The sequence below is a fragment of the Heteronotia binoei genome, chromosome 10 (assembly GCF_032191835.1).
Source record: "Heteronotia binoei isolate CCM8104 ecotype False Entrance Well chromosome 10, APGP_CSIRO_Hbin_v1, whole genome shotgun sequence".
NCBI lineage: Eukaryota > Metazoa > Chordata > Lepidosauria > Squamata > Gekkonidae > Heteronotia > Heteronotia binoei.
In genome coordinates this window covers 19,047,889-19,067,030 of record NC_083232.1, presented here as the reverse complement: position 1 = coordinate 19,067,030, position 19,142 = coordinate 19,047,889, and the positions used below count along the sequence as shown (strand labels likewise).

General features: G+C 44.1%; 1 protein-coding gene across 1 annotated transcript in view; it reads right to left on the bottom strand.

Annotated features, from left to right (window-relative positions):
• LOC132578176 (RNA-binding protein 33-like) overlaps nucleotides 1-19,142 on the bottom strand; it is a 108,366-nt gene that overhangs the window by 7,902 nt on the left and 81,322 nt on the right. The window contains exons 16-17 of the mRNA XM_060248049.1: nucleotides 7,132-7,350; nucleotides 5,982-6,170 (exon numbers count right to left, since the gene is read on the bottom strand). Of these exons, the coding sequence (XP_060104032.1) occupies nucleotides 5,982-6,170; nucleotides 7,132-7,350 (408 nt within the window). The remainder of the gene's footprint in view (nucleotides 1-5,981; nucleotides 6,171-7,131; nucleotides 7,351-19,142) is intronic.

Below are 19,142 nucleotides of genomic sequence, written 5' to 3'. Positions count from 1 at the left end.
TACTGATAGTCGTGGATCCTTCCTTGTGCTCCCTTCCTCCCAGAAGTCCCATTTGATCCTGGGAAGGATGATTCCTGGGTGTCACAAGACCCATGAGAACTAACAGCTATGTAGCTCAAGGGGTCAAAGTGGGGAAACAATTGCTCTCCCCACTAGTGCAGATCTCTTAACAAAAAGAGGGAGAAGGGGGCAAGTTCTCTCCCTTCCTTCTCCCCGCCATCACCTCCCTCCAGCTGTGTGGCTACTACATGCAGCTCTCACAACTGTCAATGGGAATTAAGTTTCCCACAGTTAGATGTGACTGCTGAGGGCGAGGGGCAGGGCTTTTTTTATAGCAGGAACTCCTTTGCATATTAGGCCACACACCCTGATGTAGCCAATCCTCCAAGAGCTTACAGGGCTCTTAGAACAGGGCCTACTGTTATATCCAGGAGGATTGGCTACATCAGGGATGTGTGGCCTAATATGCAAAGGAGTTCCTGATTAAAAAAAAGCCTTGAGGGAGATACAGGAAAGATAATCAGGATCCATCCAGTATATAACAAGTTATTTGTAAATGATCCTTAAACAGGTTTACAAAATACATTTTTCAATGAAAACGAAATCATGGAAATCACTGGCAAGAATTCCCCATAGAAAGAATTTCGAAACCTGTGAACCAGATCCTGCATATCATAATTTTTTAGTGTTTAAACACAGAATACAACAGTATCCAAATGTTTTCGTTTGATTGCTCTGTGAAGACGAATGAAAAGGCCCCTTTCACCTTTTCCAGCATTTCTTAAGTGTCCCCATTTTTGCATTTAACAAAAATGGGCATGGAAAATTTCACCATCAGAGATGAATATGGGAAAGAGGAAATGTGAAACCTGTCTGTCAAACCATTCTCAACTATCTTTTCATACTGAGTACAGAACAAAGTGGAAACTACTGGCTTCCAATTCTCAGAAAAGCCGCTTCTAGGCATTCTTGAAGTTGCTCTTTTTAAAGCCTTCATCAGACTAGTCAGAACCAGTCTTGGGCTGGAGGTTTCTGCATTGCCTCTCAAAAAAGCAAGATGGCTTTGGCAGTGTGAATGCAACACTGGATTTTTAAAAAGGAAAAAAAAATATATAACAAACACATCTGCAGCTTTTAAGCTGTGAATGTTAGCATTTTTAAACATAAAGTGAATACACAAAGGTGTGCCATGCAGCAGTATGACAACAGCCATACAGGGATGATAGCATCTAACTCCCAGGATGTTGGTCTGGACAAGATGGTTGCTAAAAGTCTGTGCTCTCCTCGTCCTTTGTCATGTGGCTCTGCTCTGTTTTTATGAACAGCCTTCTTTAACCTGCTAGGTCCACCCCATCGTCAGCTGTTAACCAGTTTAACTAAATAACACTTTGTAAAGCCAGATCTAGCCACTGTATACAGGAAAACTTTACAAAAAAAGATGCTGTTTGCATTTAACAACAGGAACAAATCTTCTCCCGCCAAACAGGGAACTAATTGCAAATAATTTCCTCAACCCTGAGGGGCAAGGCAAGTTCAAATGTCCATCAGTCTCAACGCAAGGGACAAGAGAGACTACGGGGCGGGGTCATGCCCCATCTGCAGCGTGCAGCGACTTCCTCCTGTGCCACTGGCACTCTCCCTCTCCTGAAACTTCTTCGGCCCTGCTGCTAATAACTGATCCTCACCACAACCAAGTTAGGTGCTTCTCTCTCAACTACTGCTGGGCTTTCTCCCAATGTTTTCGCCTCCAGCCTCCTGTGAGAGCCAATTGGGAGAAAAAGAAGAAGCAGCTGGGTTTAGCCACAGCACCATTTTCTCAGGGCGACAGTCCACAAAACTTTTAACTATACCACATTAATCGTTTTGGAAATGATCAGGGCTTTTTTTGTAGCAGGAACTTCTTTGCATATGAGGCCACACACCCCTGATGTAGCCAATCCCCCTGGAGCTTACAGGGCTCTTCCTACAGGGCCTGCTGTAAGCTCTTGGAGGATTGGCTACTTCAGGGTGCGTGGCCTGATATGCAAAGAAGTTCCTGCTACAAAAAAAAGCCCTGGAAAGGATTAAGCCAGCAAGTCAACTTTCCCACGGGAATAAAGCAAACGTGAGAAGGCACTTTCATGATTTGTAGCCAACCTCAACTTTGGATCACGGCTGTTTGCACGCGACCCGCAACTGGTGTCAAGGTTTTGAAAATCTTATTTTTGGGACCTTGAATGCCAGGGCTCTCAGTGGCATCAAACACAAATTAAAACATATCTGCGCTTGCACTGAAACACAGTAGTTAAGAAACATAAGTGAATCTGAATTTATATTTACTAAGGAACACGCTACATTAAATATTTGTTTTACGTCTCAAATGAATTTAAATTCAAGTCTACATTTATATAGGATGGGGTTCCCAACATGGCGCCCACCAATACTTTGCCTGGGGCCCTCCACCAATGTTTTAGTAAAGTGGGTGGGACAAGGGGGGTTCTTGCCCAGCAGGGCTTCTGAATGGCCAGTGGAGATCTGATGCAGTGGAGATGGCTGTGCAGAATCCAATAACATTTCAGCAGCAGCTGCCACTAGAATGCTGGTACTACACTCTCTTTTTTCCTTGAGTCTTTTTAAAGTTACTTCCTCCCCAGCGCCTGAGCTTCCTGTTTTTGAGTGTGGCTCCACCCACTGTAGAGGTGATTTTGCAGCAGGCTCTGCCTCTTGTGGCAACCACCCGTGATTGTGACCATCACTCTGTGCCAAATTTTCAGAGGTGCCCACATTAGCAAAAAGACTGGGGACCCCTGGTTTAGGAGAAAGGAATATTATTCTAACATACATTTTTTTCCGCTATATATTCTACTTACAAACTGGAAAAAATTCCACTGCTTTTCCATGGGACCCTGCTGAGCGGTAAGCATGCAGAATCAAATGGAAAACCAGCAGCTGCGTAAGTGAAGAGGGCCTTTTGTGTGGCAAGGAAATTCAGAGAAAAAATATTTAAGATGATGACATTAAATCTCCTTATTACTCATGATTATGATCCTAATAACTTACTTCACCAGCGACTGCTTTGGGGAGTCCAAGTACAGGTGCTAGGAAAACATATAAAATGGAGTTAAGTCTGCATGTCTTAGTTGCAGTGATAACAGCAAACTCAACTTTCCCTTCTTCTAAAGAAACTTCAAACTCAATCAATGACCATGCTACTCACATTTTTATCACTTCCTAAAACACATACATATCTTCTGCATGCATAACAATGCATAATTTCCTAGAACCACGCATGTAAAAAAAAGCTTGAAATCACTCTGCATATGGATTTGGAAGTTGAATGCAACTCTCCAAAGTGCTCTTTACTACATGGGCTCTTCCTCTACAAGAGTTTGTGTGCACTTTGTTTTTAAGAGGCTTCTCTACTTCACTGGGTAACTTTGGCCTTTGCTGGCAGGAGCCTACAAAGGACCAGCAGTGCACTTTCCTGTGCAATTTGCAAAGGGAAATATCGGGTTACCGGACAAGGTTGTTGATGCTGATTTGGACAGCAACAAGGAGCGAATGAAAAGATGAAGACATGAGGATGAAGATGATCACAGCAACTCAATTCTGTCTTTAGGAGCGGCCCTATATGAAGATCAAAGAGATCTTAGCAGATAAAAGTGGTGAAAACATAACAGTTTGATTCATGTGCTATATGATTCCCCTGTTTTGTTATTTCGTCTTATTTTTGTTTACCTACAAGCTTTTAAAGTTAGATCTCAGCACACACTTGAAATTACTGTAAGCCAGCATTAGGCAATACCATTACTTTAAGAAGGCTATGTGGGATGTGCTAAAAAAAACAGGACCTTCATTCAGCCTCCCTATCCCAGAGCCATAAAAAGAATCTTTTAAGTTGGTGCTTTTAAAACATCACTCATTTAAAATATAAATAACTTTTTAAAAAAACAAAACCTAGATATACAAGAGCTTAGTCCACGAGTTCTATGAATCCTATCTGCCTTAGGCTTTTACAGACTGTAAAAGAGAGAGACACCAGGCAAAATATTCTTATACTTCATGGTATCCTTCTGCAGAAACCAAGAAAAGACAAGAAAAACAAAGCTGCACTTACCTGTAACTACTGTTTATCATCTGTGCAGGCACACATGGGAAGACTGTGCGTGAGCTGACCGGCCATCAGACAGGTTTTTTACAGCTGAAAGCCTCCAGGAGGTGCTGTACGCTGGAGTCAGAAACCTGTTCCTACGCAGTGACCTGCACAGCAGTGGCCCCACCCTCAGTACCTCTAGCACTGTCAAAGCCAGAGCATGCAGTGGGGCAGAAGGGCGTGTATGTGTGCCTGCACAGAAGATACTAAATGAACAATAGTTACAGGTGAGTGCAACTTTGTTTTCATCATCCGTCTTCTGTGCAGTCTCACATAGGGATCATCGCGAGCTACTTACCAGGCTGGTGGGGCACGCTCTCCTCACTTGAACCATGAATAATGCACTGCCTTTCCCACTCGAGCTTCTTGCCTTGCCTGCAGACCCAAAGCGTAGTGGGACATGAACATGTCTGCTGATGACCAAGTAGCAGCTTGGCAGATCTCCATCAATGGTAATCCATTGAAGAAAGCTGCCAAAGAAGCTACAGCTCTCGTAGAATGGGCATGAATATTAAGTGGGCATGGCAACCTGGCTGCACCATAGCAGATAATCCACTAGGAAAAAGTCTTTTAAGTTGAAGCACTCTTTCCTGTATTAGGACCAGTGAAACATATAAACAGTGCTCTATCCCTGCAGAACCCCAGGGTTCTTGTAAGGTAAAATAATAAAGCCTTTCTAACATCTAGAGAGTGCAACAATCATTCCTTTTCAGAGCTTGGTGCAGGAAAAAAGATGGGCAGAATAATATCCTGGGATAAGTGGAACCTTACATTTCCAAGCTCTAAAAGTAGGAAGAGCCACACTCCATAAGCCTCCCTTCCCCACTTTTAAAACGCTGCTGAATTCCAAATCCTGAAGATTTTACTGATGGGAGGAGATCTCACCCCATAAGCACGCCTCAATTCAAACTCTTTCATTTCTGCCCCCTCATGGCATACAGGCAACCATCTGAAATGGGAGGATCATTACTAATCCCCCACACTTGCTCTAGAAGTTGCATTGCCCATGGCCTGAGGATACACCATGGGCAAATGACTGCACTTTCTACAAGCCTCAACTCAACACACTGGGAGTGGCAGGAGAAAGAGAATCTTATAATAATCATTCTTGCTCATGTGGATAAGACAAAAGTCATAAACTGTTTGCGAGGAACACCACCAAACCCTCTCCCAATTCCATCTAACAACACATTCTTCTCTGTGGGTTTACACATTATTTTTCTAGGTGCTTTTTAAAAAAAAAAATTCCTCTGCGCTTCCTCAGGAGCACCCTGTGTTTTTTGTGACAGGAGCTGTAAGAGGAAGAAGATATTGGATTTATATCCCGCCCTCCACTCTGAATCTCAAGAGAGGCTCACAATCTCCTTTCTCTTCCTCCCCCACAACAGACACCCTGTGAGGTGGGTGGGGCTGGAGAGGGCTCTCACAGAAGCTGCCCTTTCAAGGACAACACCTGCCAGAGCTATGGCTGATCCAAGGCCATTCCAGCAAGTGCAAGTGGAGGAGTGGGGAATCAAACCCGGTTCTCCCAGATAACAGTCTGCACACTTAACCATTACACCAAACTGACTCTCAGAAGAGAAATTCTGGAGCAGTGAGGAGAGGCAACTGCAAGACACATTAATCCTCTGCTCTGTTTTCCTGCATCACCGCTGAATGTCAGTTCTTTGATCTAGAAATTTTTTCCTTTCAGACACAACCAGGAGGGGAAAACACCATTAAATACATGTAGTTAACCACTCACATTCCCCCTCTCACGCCACTCCCAAATGCTTTTCCTAGTTGTTACAGTGAGCTTTGTAGGATGAAAGATTTCTGGCACAAGTAACGGAAGCCCAGGGTGATCTACCTGAATGGGTCCTACTGACATCAGCAGGTTTTTCAGTTGGACGTTGGTAGTTGACGAAGAAAGCCCTTCAACTGACACGACGCAGGGCTGCGGTCTGCACTCCACCACTCGCAGATTCTGTTTATTCGGCATCAAGCGGCCTCGGCCCATCTGGCCCGCAATGCCTCTGCCTCTCCCGTGCATAATGACCTGCCGACAACAGAACAAAAGTGAGTTGCATTGTTGATTTCCTGGCTGTCTCCCCTAACTCATCCTGACAAGCAACGGGAAAGTTAGTAATTCACTTAGAAGGAGATGATGAAAGCAGAGGGCGATAAAAAGGTGTCACGTCACTGCTGGCAAATTTTAAAGGCCCACATGTTTAGAACGCCTTTGTTAAACGCTCAAATTTCCTCACTGGCTGCAAACGTGCAGCTATGTGGGAACTGCAATAACAATGTCACAAGAGAAAGTGATTATTCTGTTGCCTCCCTGAGGATATTTAGCTTTGCCTGCTGGCTGGTTGGTTGTCCCCACAAGTGTTCCCTCTAAGCTAGTTAGTGTGAGTTAGCTCAATTTTTTTAGCCTCCAGCTCACACATTTTTGTTTTAGCTCAGGAAAAATGGCCCCAAAGCACACTAATTTCTGCAGTAGCTCACAACTTTAATGCCAGTGGCTCACAAAGTAGAATTTTTGCTCACAAAACTCCACAGCTTAGAGGGAGTATTCCTCAGTTCAGAATCCCACAGAGGCTTCTGGAGAAGTATCCCTTCCCCTCCCCCCCACCTGCCGATTTCAGAGGTTCCACTGGCCTTAAAGGAAGAGGGCAATTTTCTGAGGTACAAAACACATGTCAACTTCTGAAAAACAGAGGAACTGATGATTCTGGGCATTTCTTTACCATTGCAGTGGACAACTTATAAAATGTGAACTGCACATTTTATAAGCTGTCTATAGAACCACTGGCATGGATCCACACATTTCAGGTGTCAGTGATCCATGCTAACTTCAAAATGACAAGCCAGCAAGTACCTAACACTTTATATGCCATCCTTGGAAAACCTCCCCCTCAACTGCTTCTCAAATCAACTTGTGGACAACCAGAGGTAGCTATTTCTGGCTATTTTTTCCCCCAAGCAAACAGCGCAGCACTAGTACAAATCTCAATCACCTTTTTAGTTGGATGAATCCCCTGGATGTTTTTCAGCCCCTGAGGAACTGTTGAGTGAATTTGTGCCAGCGGGTGTTGATGGGGCTGGTGCTGATGCGGTTGTTGGACTGTCCCCTTTGTCAATGTAACTTTCCGCACTGGCTGATGTCTCTGCTCAGCTGGCTGCTGGAGCCGGTGGGGAGGCCCCTCTGGATGAGAAAGGCCAATGTTCTCACCCCCCTGAAGAAGACAATTACATGCTGTTCAGGAGTCTACAAAATGCCACACATACCACCATGTGATGCTGTAGCAGCTACTAGCTCTGAAGGAAGACAAACAAAATTCAGAGAAAGAGGTCTACTGACTGCTCTGAACCACGGTAGTTCAATGAAGCCTCCACGTTCAGAGGTGATATGGCCCTGAATACTAAAAAGAAAGGGGGAAATTCAGCAGTACTAGGCTCTGGTCTTCATGCTGTGCTTGGAGCCCAAGAATTTAGTTCACCATTGGGGAGGGGGAACAGGATGCTGGACCAGATGGACTGCTAGTACGATACAGCAGGGTGCTTACATTCTTTATGCAACATGTAAATCCACCCTCTTCTCCTGCATCGATTCTGGCCCCTAGCAGCAGATTCCACCAATGTGGCCAAATTATTCACAGAAATCTACTGACCAATATTAGGCAATTCTCCCAATGAATTGTTTAGGAGGGACATTTGAAGGTTAAAATGCAAGCCTAGATTTTTGCATCCTAAAGAGACACAAACAGTTCTAAAAATAATGTCAATGCACATTTAATGCTGCCGTGGGACCAAGAGCTAGCAGAATTCAGCTTCTGCCAGGTTTGCCTTTTCAAAGACTTTTTACCTCGTATAGTAAAATATTTCTGCTGGAGCATTCAGCGTGCAGTCTCTGCCTGCAATGTGAGCATCACGCATGGTTTCTAAAGCTGAGCTCCCAGCGGTAGGCATGTTCCAACCTCAACACTTCTGCTGAGGAAGCAAGACTCGGAATGGAGCTACTAACCAGCCAGCAAGTTACGCTCGTGAAATGCTTTGGGAGATCTGCTGATCCTCAAACTTTGAAACAATAAAGCACACCCACGCCCTCACTGCAAGTTAATGGCACACTTGCAAATCACACTTCAACTTTTTTGTTGTTGATAGTCTTTGTATGCCAAGTGATAACCAAGGGGTAGGATTATACACATGAGGAAGCTGACCTACTGCAAGTGAAAAGCGAAATGAAAAAAGCCCTGGCCACATCAAAACTTGAAACTGTTGATCTGTAGACAAAAGAGCCAACAGATTTAAAGGAGGAAGTTAAAAATATATATTTGTCCGCCCCATCGTTATAGTGCACTTTTTGGCCATCAAGTTGCAGCCAACACATGCTGACACCACAGGGGTTTCAAGGCAACAGACATTCAGAGGTGGCTTGCCATCGCCTGCCTATGCGTAGCAACCCTGGACTTCCTCTGTGGTCTGGTCTCCAATCCAAGTACTAACCAGGGCTGACCTTGCTTAACTTCTGAGATCTGACAAGATCAGATCTCATTTCATACCAAAGAATAAGCCCTTACTAACTCCCAGGAACCAGAAGATGTTTAAGTGCATTCACAAGTAAGAGACAGCAAAAGCACATGCACGCAAATGTCCTGTCAAATGAGGTTACCAATCCATGCACCCAAAGCAGGCCATAGCTCATAAAAGCTTATGCCACGTGTTTGTCTTTATGATTCTATAAAACTGTTTTAGTTGCTTTGGACTAAGATGGCTAGCTAGCTCTTTGGCATTTCATCTTTAGATGTTATCCCCTTGGATCTGACGTAATCCTAATTGTTCATCTTGAAGGCCCTACTGTGCTGAGTCACACCAAATGTTTCATTCACTTTCAACTGTCTCTACTTCAGTCCTTTTTTGGGGTTGCAGAAGTGTGTCCTTATCAGAGTTCCCTCTAAACTGAGTTAGCGTGAGCCAGGTCACAGATTTTTAGCCTCCAGCTCACACATTTTTGTCTTAGCTCAGGAAGGATGACCCCAGAGCACACTCATTTATGCAGAAGCTCATGACCCCAGAGCACACTCATTTATGCAGAAGCTCACAACTTTAATGCCAGTAGTTCACAAAGTAGAATTTTTGCTCACAAGACTCTGCAGCTTAGAAGAAGAAGATATTGGATTTATATCCCGCCCTCCACTCCGAAGAGTCTCAGAGCGGCTCACAATCTCCTTTACCTTCCTCCCCCACAACAGACACCCTCTGAGGTGGGTGGGGCTGATAGGACTCTCCCAGCAGCTGCCCTTTCAAGGACAACCTCTGCCAGGGCTATGGCTGACCCAGGGCCATTCCAGCAGGTGCAAGTGGAGGAGTGGGGAATCAAACCTGGTGCTCCCAGATAAGAGTCTGCACACTTAACCACTACACCAAACTGGCTCTCCTAGAGGGAACTCTGGTCCTTATCACCAGAAATTTAAGAGAACACCTGTAAAAAAATTACTTTATGGTAGCAAGACCAATAGAGGGATGCCAGAGTTTTGTAAGCTGTGCCCTCCACTACGGCCCTCCTGACAGCTTCACAATGAAGACAAAGTTTGTTTGCCACCAATATTTTCCCAGACAAATTTATTTATAACAAATGCTTTGAGGATGTCGTGATTATATTAAAAAAAAAAACCCTGCCCACTGATAGTGTCAGAGCTTCCTGCAATTTGACAGATCAAATCTTACTTTAATTCTTAAAACCTCACGAACGAGGGATATCGCTCACTTGCATTCTGCAGCGGGCAAATTGATTAATCCCCTCCTATAGAAATCTCAACTCTTGATTACACCTATCAGACGTTAAGCAGCATTATTCCAGAGTGACAACACTTGACAAATTCCCCAACCATCTCTCTTCAGCCTTTGTGGCCCGGCTAGCTTGTATTAACCCTGATGAAAAATTAATTTTCCTTATCTTCAACTAAACCCCAAAATCCAAATCCGCCAAACTGGCAACTCTTTCTGTAAAGGTATTATGAAAACCTCCAAAAGATTAATTGCATGTCTTCAGGTGACATTAAATTAATTTCTATACTCGTGACAGACATTTGATACTCTGCACTGAGAGGACAGATAACATTGTCAGGATACACAGAAGGACAGGGGTGGAGTGTCCCGGAGCAGCCTCTTATGAATTCGGCTTTCGATAAGGCTATACTTCACTGTCAACGGCACTGTTACAGATCTTGCAGCCCACCGACCTCACAGCACAGGTTTCTATTAAGGACGACAATGCTGTATTTATCCATGTAATCTTTTCGAAAGCAATTCAAAAATCACCTAACAGCAAGGGGGGGGGGGATGCGCATGCCAGATAAAGCATTTAGATGAAATAAACCTGAGTTGATCTGTCAAGTGATCCATCAAAGGGACACAGCCAAAAAGGTCTCCCTACAGACCTATCTAGTGAAGAGGAGCCGCCACTGAAATCGGATATGGCGTCTTCCATGTGTTTTTGCATCCTTTCCCTTCCCACCATTAAAAGCATTTCAGAGACCGTCTTCTGTTCACAATCAGGTACCCCCAATCCAATTTTTTTTAAAAGCTGTTGCATAAAACTAGCTAGCAACAATGTTTACCCATTGGCAGGTCCATAATCACAGTACTGGCACACTGGCATGTGGGAGGGGGGGTTAGGGTTTTGAACCAAGCTTCCTTTCAGACATTCATTCGGGTAAAGGAGAGGACAGGGTAAAGAAAGAAGGCAAATGCCAACAGTGTGGGTGCTGGGAATTGTGACTGATCAATTTGTTCTCTGTTATTTAAAAAAAAGGTAAAGGTAGTCAGTTGTTTCTGACTCTGGGGTGATGTTGCTTTTACGATGTTTTCACGGTAGACTTCTTGCCATTGCCTTCCCCAGTCATCTACACTTTCCCCCAGCAACCTGGGTACTCATTTTACCCACCTCGGAAGGATGGAAGGCTGAGTCAACCTCAAGCTGGCTACCTCTCTGTTATTTGGCTACCATCAAATATTGCCATATATTCCAGGTACCTGGCTTTACTTATTTCACTAGGATGTCATTTATTGTCAAGGGCAGGGATAAAGGCTGATTGCTCATAGCTCTGCATGGATACAGCAGTGGTCCTCTCCCCACCCCCACCTGAGTGTCTGCTGTATCAGCATATAATGCCAAGTACATTTTTTTTAACTAGTTGCTGTTCCTAATCCTTTAATTTCAGCTTTTATATTATAACAGGATATTCTGACTTTGGGTTGCTCTTGGTGCCCTGGAAGAGAAGCCAAAAGTTCTCCTGCTCAGGAACTACTCACATTTATAGCAGCCTTATATCTAACACTGAAAAAAAACTTGTAACTTATATTTATATATAAATGGTTTGACATTCTGTAATTAGCATACCTATCAAGCCAGTTGATTATTAAGGCAACTCTGGTTTTAAATGAAGCTATTGTTTTAAAAATGCTTGATTATTTTAGTAATTTAATTTTTCGATTCATACCCTGCCCTATCCTGTAAGCGGGCTCTGGGCAGCTTACAACATTTTAAAAAACCTTACAAAACATCAAACAAACTACATCCAACTAAATAAATAATTACAGAATTAACAGAAACCATGATCTGACCAAAACTCTAAATGGTTAAACGTCCAACCCAAGAATAATCTGTGGCCTTTTCTTACCTCTGCACTTACCGCTGAATTTCAGTCTCTTTGCTTTCATTCAGTTTATTATGAGGAACCAATCATGCAGCATGCAGATGACCCAAAGAAATGTAAACATTTTATCCAAATGAGAAATGAGACTACAGCACTGACTAATATGTCTCTTTCTATGGGAGAGGGCACACTGTAGCCCTTATTGCACTTTTATCACACCCCTTCCTCCAAGGAGTGCAGGGTGGCATATGTGGATCTTGCCTTCTCCATGTTATCTCCACTCCCACCATTAGGTGGGCTGAGTCAAGAGAGGTGGCTGGCCCAAGGTTGCTCAGGGAGATCCGTGGCGAAGTGGGGATCTGAACCTGCCTCTCTCAATTCCAGCTGGATGTTTTCTTGGCACAACCATCCTTTTAGTTTCTGGGTGTCATTCGTGCATCCAAAAGCCTGACCTTCAAATTTTACAGGAAAGACATAACTGCAGAAAAAATGCAGCCTTTGCTATAAAATCTTTCATGATAACACAGAGCAGCATAACACTTTTGAACCCCTCTACAAGCATGCCTATTCACAGGAGAGCATTTAACATACCAAGACAAAGGGGGGGAGGGGTTCACCAATAAAGGAGAAAAACCTCAAAAACTACCCCAAATAGTTAATATCAAGCTGAATGTTATTTTCAGTTCTCTTCCCTTTGGGAGTATTATTTGTTCTGGAAGTCTGTGTCGGGGACCTCGCAAACTCCTTGGGAAGCTTTTCAGCAGCAATTAGCTCCCTTGAGGAGTTCATGCGTGCAGACTGGCAGAACAAGAAACTGAAATCCCCTGGCGGAGAGTGATCTTGAAATCCACCAGGGTACATGAAACATTTGTTTCGGGGTGCCTTTTGGGATAACGTTTAGCATAAAAACTATTCGACTCACTGGGAAACTGACTTGCAAAAATGAGCAGAACAAAACGTGTATTAAAAACCTCAAAATTTTAATCTGCAAACTCTCCATCTGTACAGACACCACACACAGAGACAGGCGGTTATACATGCAATGCATGGAACTATTTATAACATGCCCAGAGAATACATATATTCAGGAGCACATAAGGAGAATGTGGGCATGCGCTGATGATGACTGACAGATCCAAGTTATTCCAACTGGAAAGACATAAATGGATTTAATGTACTGATGGTTTGATAAACCTTGAGAACTAATCACTGAAGACAGTCCACACCACGGGGGGCCAAACTTGCTTAATGTAAGAGCCATATAGAATAAATGTCAGATGTTTGAGAGCCACAAGACGTCACCATCAGATGTTTGAGAGCAGGAAGGAAGGAAGGCAAAGTAGAGAGGAGTGAGGGAGAGGTGAAAAAAAGCAACTTTAACTTTAAATGCATTCTCCAAGCCACCAGCTGGCTTGGCTTGGAGAAGTGGCTTAAAGAGATAAATGCCTTCTCCAAGGTGGCCAATAGGGCAGTGGTGGTTTTAAGAGCCATACAATATGTGTGAAAGAGCCACATGTGGCTCCCGAGCCACAGTTTGGCCACCCCTGGTCTACACCTTGACTGTTTCTAAAGAAGTTCATGTTGGTTGTGGGAGGCAGTATAGAAATCTGTTGTAGTAGAGTGTGTGGTGGTTGTTTTCCTTGGTGTTTTTTGGTCTCCCCCCCACCCCCACCCAAAGAGAAAGGAGCAAGAACACTCTGGGTGGGGTGGGGAACCTATTTCATTCATCTTTCTTCTTTAGACTTTGAAGTTGATTCAGGACAAAAGGCCAGATCAAGGAAAGCTTATCAAAACTATATAGCAACACAACGCTGTATTTTATCCTCGTAAATTCCAGACCTCCATTTTAAACTCAGCTTTAAACAACTCCTTAGATTTAAATGCTGCATCAGCTCTTCACTCTGATGCCTGCAGCAAGAAACTTCCCAGCATTTTGTAACTTCTATATCAGGACATGGAAAAACCTATATAAAATCAAAATGGTCAGCCACTAAAAAAAAATATGGCTCTGGAAATTACTTGTGGCTCACTGTATATGTTTTCTTATAAAGCAACGTTAAGTGTTTACCCTTACTTTAAATTCCATGTCCAAGAAGCTCTTATTGCAGTTTGGGAAGCAATCTGTTATCTCTTAAAACTAGCAAAGAGGCTCACTTTTGCAGCCTCTGCACTCTGGCTACAGGAAGAAGCTGGCGGCCTCATCGTGGGGACCGAAGCAATGGCTCCACAAAGGAGGAGGAAAGCAGAGCTGCTTTCCTGCCTAGCACCTTGGACAGCACCAATCAGATCTGATCTAAAAACTTCAGCCTTCTTACACAGTTGTATTTTGTGTACACATTTGCTTGGAGACATCATTACCTGCGACATTCTAGAGGGGGAAAGTGTTCTAATTGGGTATGATAAATTATTTTCCCTGAATTGGCTTGAACTTTGCTAGACTTCAGGATAGATTTCGGCTTCCAGAATGCAAGAACACAGATTCTTTTTTAAAAAAAATATGCTGTAATACATGCCTTTTCATAGCCCCAGTGACACCGACTGGATCCTATTCCTGGTCAGAAATGTATGATGTTCAATGCTATACATTTATTTATTTAGATTCCTTGCTCACCCTCCCCTGCACAGCAGGGATCAGAGTGGATAACAATGGTTAAAACAATAAATACAATAATTCAAATTCATTCCAATACAATTACTGATCAAACAGATGGCACAATTTCCAAGCTCTCAAGGGAAGGATTGGGCATCATGTGTTTTGTAGACATTAAAACTGATATTAAGACTGAGTTGGTGGCTGGAGAGATAGAAGGAGGGAGCCAATCAAGAAGCTAGTTGCCTCAGCCATATACCTGGTGGAACATTTTGGTCCTGCAGGCCATGCAGAACAGCATTGTCCAACAGGGCCTGAATCTCATGTTGTAGAAGAATGTTCCACCAGGCTGGGGCTAAAGTGGAGAAGGCCCTAGATCGAGTTGAGGCCAGACGGATGCATTTTGGGCCAGGATCCATCAGATTATTATTCATTAAGTGCAATGCTCTTTGAGGGCCACACCAGGAAAGACGGTCCCGAAGATATGCTGGTCCCAGACCATGTAGGACTCTGAAGGTCAAAAACAAACCTTGAATCTCATCCAGTATTCAACTTCAAGCCAGTGCAGTTGGTAGAGCACCGGTTGTATATGGGCTCTAGATGATGTTCCTGTAAAGAGACACACCACCATGTTCCGGACCAGTTGTAACTTCTGGGTCAGCCTCAAGGGTAATCCTGCGTAGGGTGTTACATTAGATTAATCTGGAGGTGACAGTTGCATGGATCATTGTGGCTAAATCAGGGTGAGACAGGAAGGAGATCAGTTGCCTGACCTGGCGTAGATGAAGAAATGTCAGTTTGGCAACATTTGTGAGTTGGGCCTCCATTGAAAAGGAGGCATCACACCAGGACTCCTCACATCTGACACTTGCGTTAATAATACATTGTCAAGAGTTGGGAGCTGGCCCCCCCAACCTTGGTCCTCCCCTATTCAGCCACAGGACCTCCGTCTTTGGTTTTATTTCAGTCAACTCTATTTCAACCAGCCAACCATGGCCTCCAAGCCCTCAGTTAAAATATCTGGGGCAGTGTTTGGCCGGCCATCCATTAACAGATATAGCTGGGTGTCATCAGTGTACATATCAGTAGGGCGAGGGGCTGCGTATAGATATTTATTTAGATTTCTATTCTGCCATTCCCGAAAACAGGCTCAGAGTTAAATAAAATTGTGGAGAGGATTGCAAAGGGTACTGTGGTGAAACCCTCTCCCCTACAATCACCCTTTGTCCCCGACTGTGAAGGAATGAGACAAATCATTTCACGGCTATCCCACAAGCCCCACGTCAGAAAAGTAGTGGGTCACTAGGTCATAATCAACCATGTCAAATGCTGCTGTGAGATCAAGAAGACCCAGCAGCGCTGACCCACCTTGATCCAGGTGTCTATGTAGGTCATTTGAAGGGGCAACCAAAGATGTCTCCATCCCATCACCAGGGTAGAAGCCAAACTGGAATGGGTCAAGAACTGATGTGTCATCCAGGAATCAGCTACCACTCTCTCAGCTACTTTGTCTGGGAAGGTTCAAAACTGGGTGGTAGGTGGATGGATCTGTGGGATCCAGAGATGGTTTCTTAAAGAGTGGTCTCAGTATTCTCTCACCGCTGGCCCTCACCAACTATGACGGACACGCGTCCAGGAAGTAGGTGGCAAACTTTATGGCTCTCAGGATCTTGTCCACATTGTTCTGAGAGAGTCAGCTGAATTGGTCCATTACTGGATCCAAAACAGCCAGCATATGAATTTCCAAAATGCCTTGCCAATGGCTAAGACTACTGCTTTGGCTAGCAGTGATTTTGTTATTTGCAGGGAACATTTCTAGCCATTGCTACTGTTAGGCAAACAGGCAACAAAAGGCTAGGAAATCAGCAATTACACTTTTACATTTGGGGGGTGGGTGGGTTTAACAATATATTTAACATGAATAAAACCTAATTACCAGTGACAAGTTGGATGGTGGCCATCTATTCGTATGTACTCACATTTCCATGCATGGGAAATAGGAGTCTGTCTGTTACCTGTGAGGAAAAAAAGAATAAAGTGCAGATGGGGGTGGCGGTGAGGGTGGGGCTTAGGCTTCCTGATCTGTATTGGATGCACCTTCTTTGGAGACTTTCTACAGGACAGGTAAGCCAGCGGCATGTTTACTCCCTCGCCCCCCAAACCCTCTCCTGAAATCTTTCACAAAAATGGCAGGGAGTTAGATGTTTGCACTGGCAAGGCTACAGGTTTTCCAAGGCTTCCTCCAGCTGGAAAGAACAGCCACCAGTTTTTCGAAACAGGAAAGCACCACTATGTTCCGAGTTTCAGGATAATTTCCAGATAAGCATCTTCTTCAGTCTTGGCTTTTAACAGGCAACTGCTGTATAGCAGCAATATAACTTGGCATAATAAGTTTGTGGAGATGAAAGGTTTCGCGGGGAGGGGGGTTTGAAGGAACCATGGTTGTGGTTAAAGGTTTATCCTGAAACTGGGGTTGGGGTTCTGCACAAACAAAAGCCACACAAACACCAGCCAGATCCAGCAAAGACGGGCAAGTCTCTTAGGTCAGCTACGCCTTTTTAGCCAGTGGAGGAAAAGGCAGGGGGTGGTTCCATCTGCTGCCCCCCCCCCCCATAGCCACTCATGCTGCATGGCTGTTCCCCAGGCAAGTCCCATGAATTCTGGAAATCAGCTGTTTGGTGCTCTCAAGGGGCTGCTGGGAGAACATGGAAACAACCCAACTTGGACCATGCTGGCAAGCAATCCTGTGGGGGCAACTGATGATGGGAGGGACTAACTCAGCTAAAAGCAATGGAAGTTGAAAGGCAGGCTGCTCACAAGGCTCTTCCAACTTTACTCAGAGCAAGACAATTTCTAAAAACTGGGGAGGCAGTCAACAGGAGGTGGTTTCCCTTTCTATCATCAAATCTCATAAGCTGCCACTGGGGCTCCATCCATATGTAGGGAGGAGCCTGTATCTTTTGATTGAAGTGCTCTGCTGATTTGGGTTACTGGCCTAGATACTTAGTTTTCCTAAGGGAAGAATTGGTCAATGTCAGAGGACAAAGCCTCTCTCTCTCTCTCTCTCCACAAACATTTTGTGCCACATATACATATTCATAGGGACTGAAAAGCACCCTAGCACTTTCAAGTAGCAAAGCACTGTTAAGAAAGATCATCTATAGTTGATGGAAGGGGGAGGGGGTGTTACAAGATGCAATGACAAGAACGTATACATCCAATACTGGAAGTCAACAGATTACGTTCCACCCTCACTAAAAGACTTGGAGATTTCTGCTCAAAGGTCAAGGCTGTATCCTGGGACAGGAACCCATTTACAGCATGTAGTGCAACCGTGAATGCAGTTTTGTTGAAGCCACAGCTACTGGACTCTTTCTGCCAATGCTGTCTATATTGCAAGTCTTATGGGATCAAGGAAAAAGCACAAAAAGATTCTGGGCACATTCAGTGAAAACACAGCGTATTTCTAGCCCTCAGGGTTATGAACGGTGTGTCCGTGCATGTGCAAAGCATGCTGGGAGTTCTTAAGCTACATGAATACTTGTATGAGATATCCAGTAATTTGGTGCCTATGTCCCTCTTGTCATGACTGACACCGTCAGGATTGCAAAACACTAAAACTGCAGAATAAATCACGAGAGTCAGTAAGGCACAGTGATAAGACAGCCAGACCAAGATCAGGGAGACCCAGGTTTGAATTCCCACTCTGCCATGAAAGCTTGCTAGGGGACTTTGGGTCAGACACCCAGGCACACACCTTACAGGTTTGTCATGAGGATAAAATGAAGGAGAGAAGAATGATGTAAGCAGCTCTGAGTTCCTACTGAGGAGAAAGGCGGCATATCAATGAAGTGAATAAATGAATGAAATCATGCCAATTCAGTTATGTGAAATTTGTTAAAATTGGATATTTCTACACAGGATGCAGAACCCAGCTTTTCTTGGCTCAGAATTTGGATTGTCGGAATTGGGACTGAACTCTCTCTCTTTTTAAATAGATCCAGGTGGGCAGCCGTGTTGGTCTGAAGCAGTTGAATAAAGCAGGAATCAAGTTGCACTCTTTTTAAGTATCACAACACTGCCTGGTCAAAACTTAATGCCTTAAGCATTTTGTGAATAAAAAATGAGGCTTTTGCTTTTCTACTTCTGTTCCCAAGTTACATTTTCTCCATCACCTTCTACACAGATTCCTGAACCATCCACGCCCACTTCTGAGTAGCATCCTCAACACTTACCTACACCTTATCCTAGTTTGGAGGGGGGGTGGGGAGGATCCAGAGATGAGACCTGCCTCCTTGACTGCTGTTTCCCACCCAATACAAAGGATGCTATGATCTGTGAGATCACAATAAAAGGGCTAGAAAAGTGCAAATCAGTTGGAAACATTTTATTGCATGAGATGAGTAATACAGATCCAAAATAAACCAAAACTGTACAATCATTGAACTTTGTAGGCAGGTCTGTATCAAATGTGAGATGGACATACTTTTTTCCTCTTCTTGAGAGCAACGCTTGCTACCCAACAACAGCAAAATTTTCTCGGCCGTGCCTCCAGCTCCTCCACCCTTTTCCCCACCTAACATACACTAATGATTCACATAGACGGGAATTCTAAACAAAATTCTGAAGCCAGCAGCTGGTTTCTGCCTTGGCAAGGTCTATGACTACCAACAGTTGCAACAATCGCATTGGGGGACGGGGGGACGGGGACCAGAGCAGATTCTTCCATAGACAAAAGACCCACTTAGTGCAGTTCTCCAGAGAGACAAAAAGGTGCGTT